The 21919-nt window shown below is 44.4% G+C and overlaps 1 protein-coding gene across 4 annotated transcripts in view; it reads right to left on the bottom strand.

Moving 5' to 3' along the window:
* The window catches only part of SEMA5B (semaphorin 5B), a 267003-nt gene that overhangs the window by 21894 nt on the left and 223190 nt on the right, over positions 1-21919 (bottom strand). For all 4 annotated transcript variants that reach the window (XM_063161768.1, XM_063161767.1, XM_063161766.1 and 1 more), the window contains 10 exons: positions 21225-21342; positions 15655-15836; positions 12505-12648; positions 10912-11059; positions 9431-9656; positions 8575-8793; positions 6503-6673; positions 5479-5628; positions 4531-4575; positions 1225-1430 (listed from right to left, as the gene is read on the bottom strand). In XM_063161768.1, the coding sequence (XP_063017838.1) occupies positions 1225-1430; positions 4531-4575; positions 5479-5628; positions 6503-6673; positions 8575-8793; positions 9431-9656; positions 10912-11059; positions 12505-12648; positions 15655-15836; positions 21225-21342 (1609 nt within the window). The remainder of the gene's footprint in view (positions 1-1224; positions 1431-4530; positions 4576-5478; positions 5629-6502; positions 6674-8574; positions 8794-9430; positions 9657-10911; positions 11060-12504; positions 12649-15654; positions 15837-21224; positions 21343-21919) is intronic.

Genomic DNA, 21919 nt, shown 5'->3' with positions numbered 1-21919 from the left:
GTAGTATCCTCTGAGAGGCTGCAATGCCCAACAAGGATTTCACCACATTCTTATTACCACACTGGTCAGCTATTTTCCAGCTCAAACTGTTTTCCTTTAAAACAGCAAAACAACACTGACTCTTCTCAAATTATTTGATGCAAGCTCTTATTTCTGATATGTATTCACACTGTGAATCATAGCCATGTATCAGGAGTCTCACTGTGCCCAGCGTTACAATTCCTACTTAGAAAGAGTCTTCAACACCCAGGGAGTTTAGACTGTGGCAACAGTCCCACCACTGATCTTATTGTTGGGTCTCAGTGAGAAGCCAGGCCAGACCAGCAGAGGTAGCCAATCAAAATGTCAGCAGCACGTAGCTGTACAAAGGAACAAGCAGCTGCAGGGCTTCCTTCTGGCTTGTGTTCCTGTCCCAAATCATGCTCCACACTGTTCAAGTGACCCTAGGCAGGCTGTTCCTCCTGTGGTGACATGAAGCCCCTCCACCCTTGCCGCTGCTCACTGCTCTGATCCCACGCTTCACCAGGAGGCTGATGCTCAAATGCAGTCTCAGGGTATTGTCTGCAGCACCCTGGGTCCTATCTGCTCTGATAATGGGCCATGCTCACTTTAGCAAGCCAACGTGCCAACAACACATGCCACTTCAGCACTCATCTCCTACGGGCTTCAGCTCCCCACTCTGCTACTGTCACTGAATTCTGCACAGCTGCCTGGGGTAAGTTTCTGTCCAGTACTGATAGAGGGGGGCAAAACCCTCTCTGCTTTCTCATTCACTCCAATTTGGCAGTCACCAAAGAATTTCCAAAATCTCATCCTACCAATGCACATTTTCCCAGCTATTTGTGCAATGAAGTTTCCATTTTTATTCTTCCTCCCCTCCATTTCCTCTTACCATGCACTAACAATGCACTGAACTGAGCTCTTACTGATTTTTTTAGAGGACAATTTGTATACATTCAATAGTCAGAATGGGCTGGAGTATCTTGGTATGTACTTGCCAGACTGGCATTCATCAGGACCGTGAAACAGAACAAAATCCCACTGCAGTAATGAGGCTTTTTAACCCCTTTGTGACAGCACAGCTAAATGCCCTTTCAACCCCATGTATAATGCCATCAGCTGGGCACAGAAACACAGACCTACCCAGTTCCAAACATGACAGGAATACAGAATTTATTTAGGCAGTATCAAGCTGGTTTTGGTATTTCTCCTCAAGTACCCTACCTTGAACTCCATAGGGGTGTACTTCTCATTCTTGGGGGTTGTGTTGCCCTTGTAATGGAGATGGTTGGGAGTGGTTGGGTGGATAACAGTGGACTCCTGGGACTGCCTCTGGCAGCGCTGGCAATACACGTAAATCACAAACGTTAACAGGCTGGAGCCGAAGAAACAGGAGACCCCAGTGGCAATCAGATGGATGAGACTAAAACCTGCAAGGGAAATGACAAGAGATGCTATTTTTAAAGAACAGCCCTTTTCCCTCCCCTGACAAGACCACAGGTGCAAATCAGAGCAGTGACATCTCGGGATCAACATTAATAAGCTGTTGAAGCCAGACTCTTACGTTCTAACATAAACTGACATAATCTCCCTGCAAATCGGTCTCCCCACTGCAGCTCTGCCTTGTGCAGTTTAACAGGTTCATGCATTGTTTTCTCAAAGCTCCCTCCCTGTCTCTCCTCTCTCCCCTCTATTGATATTGAAACTAAACATTATGTTAAGCTGACAGCTAAAGAAATGAGCCATACAAACAATGCACATTAATGGATTCCAAAGCATGTGCGTGTCATGGAAATAAGGGGATAAAAATGCTCAGTGTTTCTCTGAAGGGGAAGGAAGGGAGGGAAAAGCACTTTTTGTCGGCTGCCCAAAATGCCTATGGGACTGTGTGTGGGGTGGGGGAGATACACATTCCTCCCCCTTGTAATCCAAGTGTGCTCAGCATTCTTGCTTATTCATGGGATGGCATTGCCTTGGTTGGTCTGCGCTACCTCTGAGGTGTATTTGTAGGGCTAACAGTGAAATAGAGGTCCTCCGGAGAACAGGAAAGATAAAGTGGACAAAGGAAAGGGGGACAGTGCTTGAAAAACACTTCTTTGTTGGCTTTCTCAGCAAATTGCAGAGATAGGAAATCAGTAGCAGGCAGGTGCTGGCTATAAAAGCCTCCTGCAGAGATCTCTCCATGTGGGATTGCACCAGCACCCTTCAAGGCCAGCACTGAGCTCTGGAAGGAGCAGTAGCTGAGCAGCCCACACACTGGCAAGCACCTAACTCACAGCTCTGACTGGTGGGGGAAGGCAAAGTCAAACAGCACTCTCGTTCCTCCCTCACCTCACTGTGTCTCACACCCCACAGTAAAACACACCACCACCAGATCTCCTCTGACAACAGAACAAGCAGTAGAGACCATTAGAGCCACCAAGTTATCAAAGCAACCAGGGGCATTATGGGATGGCAAAACTTTACGACTTGTATCTTGCTATGTGCAGGGGGGACTAAACAGAAAGGAATCAGCTATTTGATTCCAAATGCTTATCCTCTGCCTTTGCTCTGCCATCTTTCAAAGAGGAATGACAGAGGCCCTAGAGCCCGAGGGGACCCCCTGACTGCTGGCCCCAGGGTCAGTCACATCGCCTCAGTGGCGACTGCAGCGGTAAATTTCCCTTAACACTTAAAAAGCCAATTCATTTGGACAGACTGCTGTGTTGACTTGACTGTGTGCAGAGAAATGGGGCTGCTCTGAGAGTGGCTTTAAATGAGGCTCATTCTTAGTCTGATCACGGTGTGCAGTTTTTTGGTGCCATCTTACATTTTAAGTGATATCCTTTTCAGATAGCAGATTCTGCCCATTAGTCAATGACTCTCGTCTAATCTCTAGTTAAAAAATATCCTTCTGATTTTAAAAAGAACAACACCAGTAGAGTTCTACAGCAAAGTAATGCACTTCAATCATAATTACAGTAGGGACCATTCAGAATTTAATAAACTGATGAGCTAGATTTATTTTTCAAACCACATTATAAAATTCCATTGCAAGATTACCATTTTCTATTGTTTTGGATGATGGTCCCAAAAAACCCAGCAGAAATACTATAATTTCCTACTAAATGTCACTAGACTTTTTAAAAAATAAATTTCCTTTCTAAAAACCTCTGCCTGTTTTGCATCACTCATGAGACCTAAAACATAGAATATGCAACTGTGTTCAGTAAAGTCACATGACATGCTACCACATTCTCCTCCTGCCCAGATTTGCTTATATTGCAGTGAATGTTTCATTTCACTGCCACATTTGCAAGTCACAACATAAAGCTCTCTCCTATTTCACTCTCACCTTTGAAACACCCATCTGATTTTTCAAATGAGTTTTGGCTGTATCTTAGGGGGGAAAAAAATAATATTATTTTGTTTGCAGCATGTGAGTCCCCAGGGGAAAGCTTTCTGGTTCATCACTTTGAAAATATAGATTTTCTGAGATGCATCAACAGAATTTCTATTGATTGGCTTCTTTGCCAAATATTGTAGAACACTACATTAATAAATAATATTAGCTATGGAAAAATGTATATAGCAACAGCACAGTGGTGGTGGAAAAAGAAGGAAATGTGGGTACAGTGTATAACAGTAGAGTGCAAGTTATAGCAAAGGATCCTGGAATCAAAGCAGAACCATTGCACCCTCTGAGGGAGAAGGAGTGATGCAGGAAGCCAAATGTTACATTGCAGGAGCTGAAATCTTAATTGCATTGATTGCCCTCAGTTGCAAACTGAGAATCCACATTTCCATGCCACAGGTGGCATGCCTGTTTTTGCCATGATCTCTACAGGGAGAAGAGATTTTGGCAGCCTGAAGATCATCTAGATTTCAGGAAAGCAGGGATGTGACGCAAGCAGGAATTGGCATGGCCATTAGTGTGAAACTAGCATTTTAAAACATTAAAGGAACCTGCCATTTTCTTCAGTCTGCATTTTTATCATAGGGGCTCCCAGGGAGGTGGAAAAGTGACACTAATGGCTGGACCTTTCCATGTTACATGTAGAAAGAAGACACGGTTTCTGTGAGAGGTGAGAACTTGAATGAAAGGAAGTGCTTGGAGGACAAGTATAAACCTCTAATCTCATCCTATATCAGCAAAGGATCTGTTTAAGAGACCCTGTTCACTGAAATCTTTATAGGTTATTTAAAAACACCTGCCTCCAAACAGCTGGAGGCTTACAGTGGTGAATGGGGAATAACCCTTTCTTCCACCTGAACCATTTACCCTGGAGGTAGAGAGACACAAGGAATTGCTCTCTGGTAATTAATGACCCTCAGTGGCCAACCCAAACTTCCAAATAAATAAAAGTCTTGGACCTGACAAGTGGACATGAGATACATTCCTCCAGTCTGACTCAGACAGCAAGACTCCAGTGGAATTAAGGCTATCAGTGGGATATGAGCGGTATAGATTAATGGTTTGGTTGATACTGCACAGGGAGAAAAGAAGTCAGGTTAAGATAAAAATAAGATATATAGTTAGTGGTAACCTACCTCCACAGTTCGTGCTCTCATCGATGCTGGAGGCTGGCAGGATCACTAAACAAAGGAAAGAAGATTGGAGAAAGTTATCATTTTGCCATCCCTTTATTTCTTCAAGTAATTAAACCCTTTGTGTTTCAGACACAAGAAGGTGTTCATAGTTCTGCAGCAAGCTGAGAGTCTCTCTAAATTGAATTATAGGCTCATGGTTTGAAACACATGCAACGAAACCTCTCCAAAGATCTTATAATTCCAGTTCTGTTACTTGATCACTCTTTAGCTTCTTCAGTTTAGGGAAAAGGTGTTAGCTGAAAAAAACATGAAAAAGAATACCATTGCCTAGAGATGTCAGATTTTTAAGTCAGTGCAATGTAATCCAAAAAAAAGAACATGTGGAAAAGCATTATTCAGTTTAGACCCATATCAGATATTTGCCTGAGAGATTCAGTTTCCAGAAAGCACAGGGTGGAATATGCTGATGACCATCTGTCCATCAATAGTGTTGCTCTGTTAGACCCTGGATTAATCTCCCACCTTCATACCCCAATTATCTGCATCTGCCTCACCTTAATTCTTATCTCTTTTGGGATGCTTTTTGGATACCTGAAATCAACGACCTTCTGTTGCCCATATGCATACTGAGAACAGAGACAATTTTTATAACCCAGCCTAAGACAAACCATACAAGTTTAAAAGCTTCAATTCAGGTGAAGCAACACTAGTTATTCGTTACGGATCAAGGTAATTCTGTTTAAAAGAAATGCTAAGCTGCTTAAGGGAAAGCCATTTATCCCATGCCTGCCACAAGGGAATTTATAACGTTTATCTATTTCCTTGTTTTTCTAGAAACATCCAAGCCCAATTTTTAATAGAGAAAATCTCAGCCCACTTTGACAGTCCAGGCATGAGCTTCTCTCCCGAACTGGCCCACCCTGTCCTCCTGGATGACCCAGTACATACCAGGAATTTCATTGTAGAGGCACTCCTGGTACTGAGTGCTGTTTCCGACGCACTGGGAGGAGTCCGGGCTGTGCACCTCGCAGTAGCGGCTGCGGTACTGGATGCCCTCTTCATTGCACAGGCTCCACTCTGACCACTCCGACCAGCCACCTGAAATCCAGGGGCAGCAAAACACACACACAGTGTCACCAAGAAGGAAAAGGATGCTTTGTACATATCAGACTTCTCCCATGCTGAAGGATCCCAGATCCTGGCCTGGCCTCTCTCACACATGTTTTCCATGGATCCTTAGTGGATTTAATTTTCTCAGTGCAAGCATTGCACTCTACTTGTCAGGTTGTAGTTCTCTTAATGTGGACTAAACTAACCCTTGGTGGAGCACTTCACAGAACAAAGTTGTCTTAAAACCTCCTACATCAGCTCTCTGGTCAAAGACATACAAGGAGCAGGGTGGGGCAACGTTGCACCAAGACGTCCAAGCTGTGATGTGGCCTCCAAAGACACCTCAAGCAGCCAGCACGAATTAGAGCATTCACAGAGTTTTGCTGAGGTTCCTAAGGACAGGATTGAGCCTGCACTGGATCAGAAATACACAAATCTAAACCCTGTCCTCTGAGTTGTAGCACATGCTGATCTGTTGTCTGTGAAACAAAAAGGAAGGACTGTCCTTCAGCAACTGTACAGATTGCTGCCTCATGACTCCTTTTGTTTGTCAGGTCAACTTCCACATTGAAGAACCAAGTTCCTGCTTTTTCCATTACTTGAAAGAGATTAACCATTAGCAAAATTTTGCTTGACCAGCACCAGAATGCCAGAGCAATGGCCAGTGAACACATAAAGAGGAAGGAGTTCCAATGCAGTTGATACTGGGATGTCTCCTTATCCCCTGGCTCAACAGACATTGAATAAATGACCAAAAAACTTGTAACTTGTGGTATTTCTGGTTGTTTTTTAAACATTTTGTAGCTGTGCCTTGCTCGCAGCAGCCTGGAAGCCAGCTGGAGCAGGGATGAGGAGCGGCTACCTTGGCAGGGGTGTGTGTTGCAGAGGGCCTCCTCGGTGTGCAGCCCGATGCAGATGTCCTCCCCGCTGGACGGAGCGGGGTTGGTGCAGGTCCGCGTGCGCTGGTAGTGCCCACCCCCACAGGTGGCTGAGCAGTGAGACCAGGGAGTCCAGCAAGACCACGAGCCTTTCACTGGAGGACATTGAAAAGCACAGACAGGTAGAGGCCATTGGTTACTCCTATCACTGTGACAAAGCTGGAGATCCCCAGTGTCTCACCTTGCACATCCACCCTGCCCACACTAGCTAACAGTTTCCTGCACCCCAGGACATTTGGGCCTGACAACAAGAACTTCACATCAAGAAAGGGTACAAATCCACTTCACTCTGTGGATGCAGAATGAAATCTATGCAGAAAAAGACTCTGCATCATAAAGAAACTATTCTTTGTTGTAGTCATTAATATTCACTGAAATATTCTACTCCAGTCTATTCCTTTCCTTTTTATAAAACAGCATTGCTGCTACTACTACTATTATTATTATTATTAATGTTATTAATCTTAATAACAATATTATTATTACTAGTACTTCTTCTACTATTACTATTACTATTATTACTATTTCTACTACAATGACTACTATGTTGTCACCTGAAACTTCATAGCAACAGCAGATTTACTTGGGAAAAAAGCACTGTAGCACCAAAGTTGAGCTTATATGGCACCTTTCTGTGGGAGGCCCAAGTCCTCTAGTTGCAGCCTTCAGGAAACAGCAACTCAGAGGCATTGAACTAGGTGACCTTTAAAAGGTCCCTTCCAACCCAAACCACTCTATGATCTAAGCATCACCCCATAACAGTTTAATAATAAAACTAGGGAGGAACTTAAGACCCCTGAATCCCCCAGCCCCCACCCACTAAACTGCCTGGTTTGCAGATCCACATGCCATTAATTCAGAAGATAATAACCTGATGACTTAGAGCAAAATAAACCCAGGATTTGTGTATACACATTGAGTGAGGCAGGGAAGGAGGGAGACACAGAGAAATAGTAATCATGCACTCAGAACAGATTGTAAAACATCAGAGTGTCTGAGGGGAGAAAACAGCACAGAAAAGGGGCACAGACATTAGTGAAAAAGCCACTGAGAGCTTCCAAAATAGTACTAATAGCTGCCTTTATAGTGCTAGAGTTATTTCCTTTTTATAGGCCATAGAGTGCAATATTTGGCACTCCTGTTATACTCTTGCTGCACATTCTGATCATATCTGCATTTGAATTTTATCTTTGTATTGAATTTTAGAATCATAATAGTATGACTATAATAGAGCATTTTCAAGTGTAGGCCACAAACTACATTGCCAGAGGTAGATAATTGCTGGAACTGCAAAGAGGCAAGGTAATTTGTGTAAGATCACTTAAATTTACTTTAGACAGTTATTACAGAGCAAGGGGAAGGATAAGTGAAAGAGAATACAGTAGTCAATGATCTATTACTACTATTCTGGACCAGGAGTGCAACATAAACATGAGGACAAACTCGAAAACCAGGAAACCAGGCAAGAATACTCCCTGCTGGCTGTGCAGGAAATGGTAACTGATGTCAAGAGTAGATGCCCATCGCAAGAACAATACGTAAGCAGGAGAGGGGGAAGAAATAAGTGTTCACAAGAAGAACCACCACATCAAGCATCTCTATACAGTATTAAGCCACATTTATTAAGTCTGCCTTCTCATCATGGAGCAGATGCACCATGATGCCCTCCACTGGATGGAGCATCAAATCTTCCTGAAGCAAAGGATTGCTAAAAGCCACCATACTGCTTCCTCTAGAGGATGTGGCTGTGTTACCCTCTGAGCCGAGGTGAAACCTAAGTCAGCACTAAAGATAATATATGCTGGTCATTACAATAACTTTAAAAAACATAAGGAAAAATCCCCCAAATTAAAAAAAAAAAAAAAAAAAAAAAAAAAAGAAAAAAAAAAAAAGAAGGCAGTTCAGAAATACTGATTTTGTGGTTGTTGTTGTTGCTCTACCATTAAGATTTAGGAAAACACCTCTGAATTTCATGCAGGAAGATGATCATGGTTACCTGGGCAGGGGTGAGGATTGCAGTCTTGGTACTCCATCGCTGACCCCACACAGGGCAAGCCACCATTTTTAGGTTCAGGGTTTGTGCATGTTCTCTTCCTGATTCTAAAGCCCAGCTCACAGTCCCTGGAGCAGGAAGACCAGGCTCCCCAAAAGGACCAGCCCCCATTGATAATCCGTGCAGAGGTCTTACCAGTCTTGAGGAGGTCATCAACAAGAGCTTCAAGGAAAACAAACAAGACACCAAGATCCGAAATTAGTAATTTGCTGAGCTTTTAAAAAGGGGTTCAGCTTATGAATAAAATCAGGATCTATGTGCCCTACAGAATAGTTTCTGTTGAAATCCCTTGGCAAGAGGGTTTTTTTTTTCCCAGAGCTACAGCTAAACTAGATAGAAAAAGAAATTTGTAGGCATACAAACTGAGTCTGCTTGTAACCTTGATAAATCACCTCCCTGGGCAGCAAATTGTGGCAGTCCAGGCTGTGCCCTCAAGATGCTGCCTTGCATCACAGCAGTCCTGCAGGGAACAACCTGAGAAACAGCGCGCAAGGGGAGAAAGAAAAGACACGCTATCCTGAGAACAGCTCTTCTCTTTTTTACACCCTCATTACTTGCCTGTTGTCTTTGGGGCAGCCTAGCAGGAGCAAGAACAAATCTACACACTGCCATAAGCACAGAGCTCATGTGTGTCTATGTGTGTCACGGGGCACTCCCCATCCCTGCTCCTCTGCAGTGACACCAGTCGCACATGTTGACACTACTGCAGCCACAGTCAGGGGCTTGTTGTTCCGAGAGCACCTCCCTTGCATCCCCCCCCAGGCCTGCCCCGGGGTCCCTGTGAGCTGGCAGGACGTACAGTCAGTGTCACACACTGCGGAGCCATCGTTGGGGCAGAAGCGACTCTCTGTTTTCTTCCTCCCGAACTGCAGCTCGTGGGGGTCGGACAGCTGGGCCCGGCACGTGTAGCGGAAGCGCTGCTCCTGGCGGGCCCCGTTCTGGGTGATGTTGACAGGCATCCACGGGGTCCAGGGGGTGTTCCTGCGCACCTCTGGGCAGCTCTCCGGGTTGCAGGTCTTGTATTCCTGCCAAGAAGGAAAACCACTCCCTCCTTACTTACTAAACAGCAGCAGCCTAACTGGCAGAGGCTCATTTACACTTCAGAAAATAACGGGGGTACTCTCTGGATCTCAAACAGTCCCCATCCACCTTATCTGACCTCAGAGGAACAAAATGTGGTGATTATGGAGGCAGTGTGCTACATAGGTGGACCTCAAGGGTAAACTGCGCTTGCTATTTTTATGTCTCCCTCAGGTTTGTGTTTCTTTGCTGACTCAAAGTCCTGTGGGGCTTCAACAGCCTGGTTCATTATCAGCAGGAGAATAATTCTGGCAAGAGATAATAATAACAGCAAACAAGTTTTCTGCTCTGACCCTGAGATGCTCTTCTCAGGTCAGCCTAGAGAAGCCTCAAGAGGACAAGATGTCAGTAAGGTCTCTTCCTTGAAAGTTTATAATTTTATTTTTAATAGTAGGGTTTAGAGTAGATATTTTACAGCTATTTTTGTTTGGTTGGCTTTTCAAACTCTCTAGTGAAGGTTATGAACCATTTGCCATCCTTGGTCTAGAGCAGCCATTGAGCGCACACAGCATTCTGGCTGGCTGGGAATGGGGGATTCAAGGGTTTTACAATTCTCATCAGTAACGGGAGGAATTCCAGTGACAAACATTTGTGTTCTTGATTTAAATTAACTAAATTAACAACTCTCTTCTGGCAGAGGGGAAGAAATGTAATGCTTCAGGGCTTCATGATTCTACTGTAAATGCCAAATAATGCCAAATAATCTTGGTAAGAAATGGGAGGTTCCAGATCAAACCTGCTTACACTGAAATGAAGCCCTACACAAGCTGCATGAAACAGCTGCTGGAACAGAAGTGGGAAAGTAAAGAGAACAAATGGGGTGCTGGACCTGTTGTTTACTCAAGTGTGACAGTGCAACTCATTTTTGATGTGTGTGTGGCCTCCTTGACTCAACAGGATCATCCTTGGGAGTGGGACAGAAGAAAGGAGCGTGTCTAGAGCTTTCAGGTAAAGGATTTGATATCAGCCTACAGAGGCCTAAGGAAGAACTCAGTATACAAGTCTGTCCCTAAATCTGCCACCCCTCTGTTTCCAAGTTCATTTCAGCATCCTCTGCAGCAAAAACTGAAGGCAGCATTTTCTTCTTGCTTGAGAAATAAAACCACAATGGAGAGAGAAGCTAAATACCCCATTCCTCAATGCTACTGTCAATAAGTACTGTCAATAACCCCTCCTGCAATGTCAGTAAATAATACATACCACAGCACAGCCTGGACATGTGTTTCCATTTTCACAGGACCTCTGCCTTGAATGAATCCCTCCGCCACAATTCACGCTACATTTATTCCAGGGTCCCCAGGAAGACCAAAAAATCGGTAATGGACATGGATTGTTCTCATTACAGAATCTGAAAGAAGAAAGTGCATTGCTTAAAAAACTCCATGTCAGCACATCCAAGGGAGGAAATGGTGTGGGACACAAGACTGCACACTGCATTTGGGCACAACTGATGCATGCACAGAGCCAGCAGTGGCTGACACAACATCAGATTAGCAATATTCCTGTCCATGGAGAGGAATGTAGCCTTTGTACCAAATGGGAGTGGCTAATCAGGCTGAGCTTGTTGGAGTAAATGGTTGAGATCAGCTTTTCTGAAGTGCTATGTCTCAAAACTTTTCCACAAACACTGAGTCTACAAAAGAGCTCATAAACTGATGCCCAAGTGTCACAAAGAGAGCGTGGATAGCAAATATTCTAAATGGGATGACTGGTGGGAGGACAACTCAACAGTGATCTGTCACTAATAGCACATACTAAACACCTCACAATCTTCTTTTTACACAATCTGGCTTTTACTGCTGCCTCAGCCCTAAAAAGCTAGAGTTTGCAACTGGACCCTATAGGCATCTAAAGGCAGGCCCTAAGTGAATGCTATTTCATGTTTTGTATCAAAAGTAACTGTGATTTTGTTCATCTTTTTAATCAATATTTTTCTCAAATTTAATCAGATAGAACTGCAACTGACTCAGAGGTAGTCTTTAAACCCAAAAAGGACTGTTGTGAATGGACACAAATCAAACCAAACATTAAAATGTCTTGAAACATGGAAGTTAAATGAATTGCTCTTTCTATTCTGAGAAATGCAGAGACATATGTCTTAGTGACCACCCAAGGGACAAGCAACAGCCTATTGCCAAGCACAGGTGACCTTTCATGAAATGTCAGGCCTGGAAGGAAGTTGGGATGCCTTGAAACATGTATTTCATGAGGGACCAAGCTTGAAGAAGGGTCATAGTGCAGATGGCTCTGTAGGTTCAGAAAGTACTAGGTTTTTAGTAATTTTGTGTGAAATTTTCATAGTTTAGAGGGGAAAAAAGATGTTTTTTTGATACCATACCCTGCAAAAACTCACGCCTGAATCTGTGAGTTAAGCTGTGTTTTGCCTTGAACTGCTTTTGGAGCATCAGCACAAGTAACAGAGCCTTGGAAATGGTGCAACTGGCAGTGAGTTGCATATACTCAGCTGCCACTCCAGGGATGGATTGGAACGGAGTAACTGTGTCCATAAACTCTACAGTGCCAACAGCAGGCACAGCTTCTGCCTTCGGGGAGGAGGTCAGCCCTCTGTGTGGGACAGGAATACCTGCAGAGGTCAGAAGGGTCCTGCTTGGGAGTGAGGGCAGCTCTGAAGTGTCTGATGTTCACAGGCTCACTGAAAGAGGGTGTCCATGCATCCCTCCCACGCTCCAGGATTGCTTCCACTCTGCACTTTGAGCCCAACAGCCTCAATCTGCCTTCCCAGCACCACTACAGCCACAGGAGTGAACACACAGCATCATGGCCAGCCCTTACCTTTCCTCCCTGCTCTGTCCAACGCAGACCCTGCCCCCGTACCGGGGAGCAGGATTGCTGCAGGAGCGCTGCCGGACCTGGAAGCCGATCCCACAGGAGGTGCTGCATGGGGCCCAGGAAGACCACGGTGTCCAAGCGCCATTTCTAGCAAAAAGGGTGAGAGAGAACAACTATGGGAGAAGTGTTGAACTCATGGGAGCATAGATCATTCATTTCAACCAGACTTTGTATTGGGGGAGTTTTTTAAAAGGGATTTTCAAAAGTGCCTAGCAGTGGCCTAACTTTCCTCCCTTTGAAGTCTCTAAGAATTGGAAAGGAAGACAACTAAGCCAATGCCTAATGATTTTGAAAATATCTCCTAGAATTTACTGGGCAATAGTGTGGTTAGTATAATTTTCATTGACTATTCCCCATCATCTTCCCCATGTATCATAACCCTGCTCTTCTGACCCACTGGCTTATCCCAAAGTTGTCTGTTCCAAACTCTTCTGCATAAAGAGTTCTGGTTTTGAGGATACGAATGCCAGCTGTGCTGAAGGATATAAAAAACCTACCCTCTGCTAATTCAGTAGGTACTGATGCTTCAAATCTTTTACAGCAACACCACTGCCAGCTCCCATGTTTTTATCACAAACCTCATAATATCTTGTGTTTTCCTAAAGCCTTCAGCATTGAATCCTATTAAGTGGAAATCTGAAATTTCATTAAAAATAACAATAATTGCCTCTAGCTTTCATGGCTGCCTGCAGACGTCACTGTAGTGTGACCTTAAATCTGTAGCAACCAGAGGCAATTAAGAGCTCAGAGGCAGGATCGAGTTTCATGGTTTAATGAGTGATCACATCTCTGCTGAACAGTGGTAACACAGCCTGAAGCCAGGGTGATGTAAAACCGCCCAGTTCACACCTCAGCGCTGGAGACATTGGCAAAGCTCCTGTGAGAGGCTGAGCACGTGCAGGTGCCTAAACGTGTGCTTACACAGAAGCCAACATTTTCATCTTTAAAATCTTGCATCTGTTAAAGCTCACCTTCCTCTGATTTGGCAGCACTGGACCTTGAAGCAGGAGAGGAGGAACAATATCTCATCCATTCTGTGCTGCAGGTTTCATTTCATATGGAGCCAGTGGTAACGCTCTGTCTTATAAAACTGCCTAATCTTGACACTTCAGTGCCTTAAGCCAAAAAATATCTTTCCTTGGGTGTGTTTTTTTATAAAGAAAAACCTTTCAAAAAAATCTAGTCAAAAAACAACTCAGGTGCTCTCTGACTCTTGAAAGCTAAGCTTGAAAACAGATGTTAATTTTCAAAGCATTTACTGAACTAATAACACTGCTGGCAAGAAGTATTTTCTGGCATAGCACCAATCAGGGCAGAGGATGAAAGTTAAAACCCACATTGCCCTTCACAGTTTTTGTATTTTTTATCAACTCTTGCCTGTTCTTGGCAGCTTTATTTCAGAAACCTGTTAGATCTTTCCCCCCTCCTCTTCTTGTTCTCTTATCCTTCTCCCTCTCTCCCTTCCCCTCTCCCACCACAAACAAGGTCAAAGAACAAGAAATCCACTCATATAAAAATGCTATTATTCCATATTATTCTGACATGTTTTAAACTACCTACTACCTCCCCACTCTTTACCCCAAAAGAATGATTATATGTAAAATTATGAGAAAAAAAATCAAATGGAAGGTTGCTGTTACTGCTGCAAAAAGAGCAAGTAATTTCCACTAAAGAAATCCTCAAAACCCCAACAATTCTCAACACCCATTTGTGTTTCAGGATTTTTAACAGAAATAAAGACACCTTCCACTTTCAGATCTCCAGCTTTTTAATAGAACTCATCTTTAAACATCCTACTCCCTCTTTGCAGAAAGAAATCTCAATGCCATATGAAGTCAATTAAAGGAAATTTGAGGGCTGAAGCGGATGTAAGATGACCAGATGTCCCTATTTTTCAAACCGTGCTGTTTTTTTTCGTGTGTCTTAAGATTGAATAATCTGTTTTTCATCCCCTTCTTAGAAGCTGTTCCTGCCTTAAGAGGCATCAGAGCAGTGCTGAGAAATCCATCCCACTGGCATGTTTTCCATTTGTCACTGACAGAGAAAGCCTGCTTGGGAAAGGCTTTGCTCAGCCCACAGTGGCAACACAGGGGTAGGAATGACTGCACACCTTTTGGGCAACACAGCCCATAACTGCAAGGAGAAATGCCAATTAAAATATGAGTATTGCTGAATTTTTGGTGCCAAGGCCAGCACTGATCTCCAGGGATGAGTCAAGAGACAGCTGTCCTTAATGCAGTGAATGTTTATGGAGAAGATAAAGTAGATAAAAACTATATTGACCCAATATTTACCAAAATCCTGTCTGCCCCCACCCTGATTAAATAGTGCTTACACTACTGCATCATCTTCCCTTGAGTCATGACATGATGTGATCTGAGGGTGGTGGGGCACCACAGACACAAACACCATGGCTATGTTTGGGCATCCTACAGGAGGACATTTAGTTTCCATACTGCCAGAGCTGAGCTTCAGGCTCCCATGGACAGGCAGTGCTTTGGCCCCAGCTGAGCTGCCTGTGCTGCTCCAGCACCATCCTGGCAGTCATCTCCCACACTTGCTGGCTGCCAGAGGATGAGGAGCTGCTCTCACCTGCCCAGCAGACAGCCTGTGCTGCAGACAGGTCACAGACTCACAGAACAAGGCAAACAAGCCCTGCCTGGAGCTAGGCTCAGCCCCGTCCTTACAAGTGTTGCTCTGAAGGAGCTCTGCTTGGTTTTGGCAAAGTGGCCTTGGAACCCAAGCTCTGAAAAATTATGGGCTTGTTGATTTATTTTAGTCTGCTGTTCAGCTGGCTGACAGCTACCTCTGCCTTACTCATCTCCTCCTGGATGGGTGGACTACTCATTGTATAGGTGAAGGAAACCAAGGCACAGTAGAGTGTACAGTAATTTGGGGTGTTCATCTTCCAAGAGCCTTGCCTGAGGGCCCTTCACTCAGAGCGTTTGGGTTTCTTCATTGTACACTAACTTCAAGCTGGACCTCACACACCTCACACTGGCTGGGATACAATGGCATGGTCACAAGGGAAGAGCTAAGCTGTGGATACACACAACTCTTGCTCCCTTGAGAAGCACAAAGATGCTGAGGTACCTTGAACAATTTGCGACCTCAATCCTGGCCCCTTCACAGCTGCGACCTCCACAGCGAGGACGAGGGCTGTCACATGAACGTGATCTACACATACAGGAGCCTGTGCTGTCCCCATCTGAGTGCTCACACAGTTGCCATGGGGACCAAGGCCCCAATCTTCCATTTGTTGTCAGGTTTTTCACCTAATTTTAAGAGAAAAAAAAGTCATTAATAGCAAGTTTACATTTCTGGAGACAGGCCCACAATAGAAATGCCAAACAAAGCTGCCAGGGGGATTAGGATGCATCTTAGATGGGAGCTGTCTGTGCTTGTGAGCAGGATTCACAACAGAGGGTTGTTTTCAGACAACGCCACATCAATATTTACCCTCCAAATTCCACGCTGCATACCTAACATGTGCACACAGGCACCAAGCCGACCCAGCCAGCACCACACCAGGAGCAACATCCATCTGCCACACCACACAAACACCATGCTCCCTGCTCCACACTGCACAGATTCAGCCTTTCAAGCAACACAGTGGCCCGTACTGACTGACCCCACTCCATCATATTCCAGCCTCTGCAGGGCTTACTGCAGAGTATTTTCCAAGTTAGTGTTCCTATAACCATAGTGACCAGCTGAGAGGCCTTGCTGAGTTGGTGCTGCCCAAACTTGCAGTAACAATTATTTCCCTTTCTAAACTGAGGCACAGTCTAAATGGCTGAAGAACAAAAAGTGGACATGATGGTGACTAGCATTAATGCTGAGGATCACATAGTCACCTAAAGAGTAAGAATTCATCTCAAGACAATTTATAGACCAGACCATACTGCTATCTGTTCCCTCTGCCCTTTGCTTCATGCCTGCACAGCCCTGAAGAGGCTGGGACTTGACAGCTTCCTGCAAGCTGTAGTGAAGGAAAAACAAAGTAGTACTGGCAGACCAAGAGCATGAGAAACAGAACTGTTTCCAGGCTGTGACAACCCTCCAGCAGACAGGGTGTCAGAGCTTGCTCTCCATTTGCTTAACCAGTGCTTCCAGGGGAGCCCGAAGCCGAGGGCTGGGAGATCAGATTGCTGGGGCCAAGGCTGTCTGGAGAGGATGTGAGCAACTTCCTTCTCCTGGAATCCCTCCTGGCCACTACTGCCTTCTTGTGCCCACTCCACCGCTACTGCAAAATCCTGCAGCCCAAGACCATGTCTTGAAAGCTTCCCTGAACACCCCTGTCCTGGCATCACCTCTGCTACTGACCTGAGAAACACGATGCAGAAAGGGATTGGTGCTGGCCCTGCCAGCCTACAGCTACTCCCTTGTAAGAGCACAGCACCATGATGCACTTCTGCCCTGCTGGCTCGCTCCATGCTCCCCACCCCATGCCCCATCCCAAAGTGCCAGGCAGATGGCACAGATGGTGGTGCCTGCAAGCAGGTCATGCCTGTGGGGTGACCCAGTTGGTGGTGGGGTGCTCAACAGCTTTGGTAAAAGCCTGCAGCAAAGGCAACACTAGATTTGGCCTCAGTGTTGCACGCAACGAAGGGTGAAGGCAGGAAGAGGCTGGGTCTCTGGCAAGCAGCCCTGGCCCCAGATCTGAGCCAGCTACCCTGACAAACCCCACAGTGCCATGCTGCACTGAGCCCTGCTGCCAGCAGGATCAGTCCCCTGGGCTGCCCCAGAGGGGGAATGATTGGCTCTGCTCTACAGAAGGCACAGAGGGGCTGTGAGCCTGCTCAGCAGTCATGCAGGGAGCCAACCACAGCCAGGGGAGGAGTGCTTCCCAGCATTCATCCTCTGAAACGTGCTGCTCTGTGCTTATTCTCCACGACTGGCACTACGTTAAACACTCCGAATGTACCTCTGGTGGGTTGTCATCTTCCCCTCTCGCCCATCTACAGCAGCATCAAAAATATGCAGCAGTGGCATGGAAGCAATTTAGATCTGATACTGCACTCCTCAGGCTGCAGCTGGGGGTTTCAGGCATCTGCTGTAAGCCTTTGTTTGCAATAGATTATCATGTAGTTGTAAAAATTTGCTCTGGGCTGAAGGTTACAAGGCAAGATGCCCACGGAGGAGATCATGGAGCTTTGTTGTTGTTGAATTTGCTGTTTTAAACATTGTTTAAAAATCAATACAGTTGGGTTTCTAGAGGTTGGAGTAGGGGAATCAAAATAAGTACTTTGAGGTATTTAATACTAGATTTTTATCTCATTTTCCTCCTGCCTTAGAAAAGTCATAATCCAAGTATTGGATCATTTCTATTCATTTTTGAGCCAGAAAGCCTTGCTGATTCCAGCAGGGAGTTCTGTTCCGAAATCAATGGGATGATGTGGCCCGTGGCATCAATTAAAAAAAAAAAAAAGCAAATAATCATTGGCTCATAAGTGATACTGGGAAACAACCCAAAAATTAAACAAATAAGCAACCATAACCAAAGTGCTGAGATTTATAAACATGTCACACTGTGAGTGTGGGAAGTTTTTATACTTAAGAAATTACATATGGATTATCATTCCATCTTTAAATCCACAAAAATATCTTCAAAAGAGTAAACTTAGGAAGTGGTATAAAAACCCACATGCACTGATCTTTTTCAGGAATACCTTTATAAGGCAAATCCTTTGAAGCCTTCACGGTGCCCATCAGGCAGAGAGGACATCTTTAAAAACACATCTGATCAAATGCCCTTCTCTCACCTGACAATATTGCCATTTCTGGAATTCTTGTCTTTTTTAAACTGCCATACTCACACCAAAGACCGAATCTTTTTCTTTCTTCCTTGGAGAATCTAAAAGGACAAGTGCAGGATCTAAAAATTCAGACTGACCACTCCTAATCTCTGCTACCAGGATATTTTCCATGTTTATTCTGATATTACAGGTGAGACTGGAAGCATTCCTTGTTCCTTCAATTAATCTATTCTTTATCTTGGGATTCAGATACAAACTGCTTATAATTTTGCCAAGCTTTAATTAATCTGGAAGTTGCCATGTTAGCTGTTTGATGAAAGCTAAAATTCTTGCAAAGTTTCAGTCAAACTGCTTAAACCATTCATAAAATCAAATTTAGAGGAAAAGACTGTTCATAAGTTGCAATATTTTCCTTGAAACAGACTAGTGTTCAGAGCAAGGAACTGAACTTTATGTCCTTGTAACACCTTTTTGCAATTCCCATGAAAAGCCATTCAAAACAGTCCAGAGTATAAAATCACTGGGACATGGGGAAAACTCAGTTTTCAGAGATTCGTGGATTTTAATCCCAGCACCCAGACTCTTCTGTGCACAGGAGATGCTTCAGTGTGGGCCAGAGCAGGACCACCCTGAGCACTGCAGCTCTGAGCAGCTGAGTCCACATGAATTGGCAGCAGGGTACAAGACACCCAAAAACAGAGTGGGGAAACTGCCACTGATAGCAAGAAAATGAGGTAGCATGGAACAGATGCAATATGAGTAAGATAGGGGTTTGCTGGAAACACAAAGTGGGACTGGGATGAAAACCTGGAAGGAAGATGATTGTTTGGCTCAGGATATGGACGATGATACACTTTACTGGGAATACTCAATTCCTGACTTGCCAACCACCCGCAACAGTGACACCATGAGCTTGGCTAATAGTTTATTAACTAAGCTAAAGTTCCTTTCCTGCTGGTGGCTCATGTTGGCATCAGTAAGATACCACAAAATAGGATGCATCTGTTTTTCTGAAATCAAAGTGCACCTCACTCCCTTCTCCCAGGAAAGCAAGCACAATCCTGTATCAGGACTCCCTGGGATACTATGGACACATACATGGGAGAGCAGTTTAGTTTGTGGAATTTGTGTGCTACCATTTCTTAATGTTAAATTGGTTGAGATTGCAACCTCAGTAACCCTTAGGAGATTCTGGATGTTATCTAGTAATACCATACAGTAACCATTACCCCATGTATTATGTTAACACTGCATGATTAAGCCTCCATCTGAAGTCTCTTAATATTAAAGCTGGATAGTGGAGATCTGTGGCACAATGTAGTGCTGTACAATGATGTTCAGACTAGCTCTGAACAAGCCTGTTTGCACAAGAGCAGCAGTCAAGTTGTGTTAGTGTTGTGGTTGACTCATACAAATGCCTGGCCCATGTAGGATATAATTCAATAATATGCCAGTTCTGGCTTTAAAAGTTGCTGAATGCCAGTCTCTCAGCTGTGCCAGGACATCTGTTTGTGGGCTAGGCTGCAGAAGAACTCACTGACATTAGCTGGGTTAGGAAAAGTTTATTTGGGAGGGGTGCTTTTAATCTACAGCATTTCACACTTGACTGTGATCTCACATACAGCTGTACCAGCACAGCTGAGCGCCTGGTGCTCAGCCCAGAAAAGCAGGGCGGGAAAAGCCAGGACATCTTATGAGAGTAACTCATCCAACTAAACTCACAGACAGGTCTTTTGCAGGAATGAAGTCTGGCATTGGGTCATTACATACCCCTTCCCTTTCAGTGCTCATCTGCACATGCTGTTCTGGACCCTTACTTCTTTGTCCATGACCTTTGTCCTGCACTGAATACAAGGAAATACTTGGATATTGCTGATGTAGGTGTTTAAATGAGCCATCCCACTCCATGTCAATGTGAATTCGTTCCAGTGAGTGGCAGGGGTTAAAGAAAAAGGAAGCACTTGCATGTGGATTTTAAACAGCTTGGCAGCCTGTCAGTCAAAGAGCACAAGGCTGACACATGTAACAGAATAGGAGCATCTACACAGACAATAATCTACAATGGAATTTTAAAACAAATGTAAAATGCACCCCAAGAGCAGTCAAAGCTCCTGAATATTCTGTGCTGGATTTTTATGACCTTGAAACAATGACCTGGAGTAGTTTGTTCCCTAGTGTGCACCACAGCAGACATGTTCAAACTAGAGGATTAACACCTCACACACCTATCAACAGACACAGGCATTAAGCAGGATGAGATAACAGCATGGGCAATCAAGAAGCACTGCATCCCAGTTCAACACAGGAGGGTTATAAACACACAAGCCTCTGAATCCAGCAGTGAAAAACTCAAGCCTGCCAAGCTGAGGATGGATTGAAGTAATGACTAATATTTCCTGGGAAAATATCTTCGGAGTAAGGAAGATAAGGGGAATAAACATCCCAGCACCTCCAGACAGAAATAGCGTACTGAAGATATAACCCATCCAGCCCTCTCTCCCTATCTACTGGACTTAGCAGTATTAACATGCTAATTGACGTTAGATAATAACAATGAGCATTAATGACAATTTCTCCTCCACCCTCAATTTATTTAACAAGACTGCTTTTTCATTCCCAGCCATCCTGGAGGTACAGTTCAAGCAGCAGGAATTATACTCAGCCAGACAGCTTCTGGGGATCACAGCCAGGAACTGGATATTGTCATCAGAGAAGGGTGGGTGGCTGGGAAGGGAGCTGGAGAGTCAACTCAGACTAATTCAAGAAGAGACATTTATTTTCTATTCCCATCTCTTGGAGACCAGGACCAGGAAAAAAGGCCATCTCTTTGCCATATCATGTAGATATCCCTTCTACACATACACACATCAGTATACATAAAATTTTTCCACTGCTACCACTTACTGGGCACTCAGTAATATTTTGGGTCCAGAGGCTCATGTTGGAGCTGTCCTCAATGGTGGTGCATCGCTTCTGCTTGCTATCCCAGCCACAGTAAGGGTCTCTGGCTCCCAGGCATTCCCTGCATGTGCAAAGACAAAAGATTAAAGCCCTTTAAGACTGTCTAGCTCCAAAGACATGTATTCAAGTATAGTCCTTGTATGTGACAGCTGTCAACTGCACCGAGGCTCAGCAGAAGAAACAATTTCTTTAAGCAGAGGTTTACCTGCTTGGAAGGGGGGAAAAATGGATAGGAGGGCGATAGGACACAAAGCAAATATCACTCATAGAAGCTGTAGATTAAAAATCACTTCACTCTTCTCCAAGGCCTAGGGAAAGAAAATGACTTTACAAATTTTAGTCAAAGAACGCTTGTCATTGAGATATCTTTGAGCCCCCATCACACAGCAGGCCAAATCTCACACAAAGCGACCTCTGTGACTATGTTTTCTGACACTGTGTCCATCCGAAGGGGTTAAACAAGCAGAATTAGCCAATGGACTGGTAATAAAGGCTTTCTATTAGTCTTGGTCTTTGCTGGAACAATGGTCTCATTTATAATCCCAGCATCAAGATGTCAGTTTGGAAAAGTCACAGCAGAACATTATTTCTAAGCTTTTGGCTGCTTTGAACACTGCTGTATTCATTTTCCTCCTGAA

This window comes from Melospiza melodia, chromosome 8 (assembly GCF_035770615.1).
Source record: "Melospiza melodia melodia isolate bMelMel2 chromosome 8, bMelMel2.pri, whole genome shotgun sequence".
NCBI lineage: Eukaryota > Metazoa > Chordata > Aves > Passeriformes > Passerellidae > Melospiza > Melospiza melodia.
This window is presented reverse-complemented; position numbering and strand designations above follow the sequence as displayed.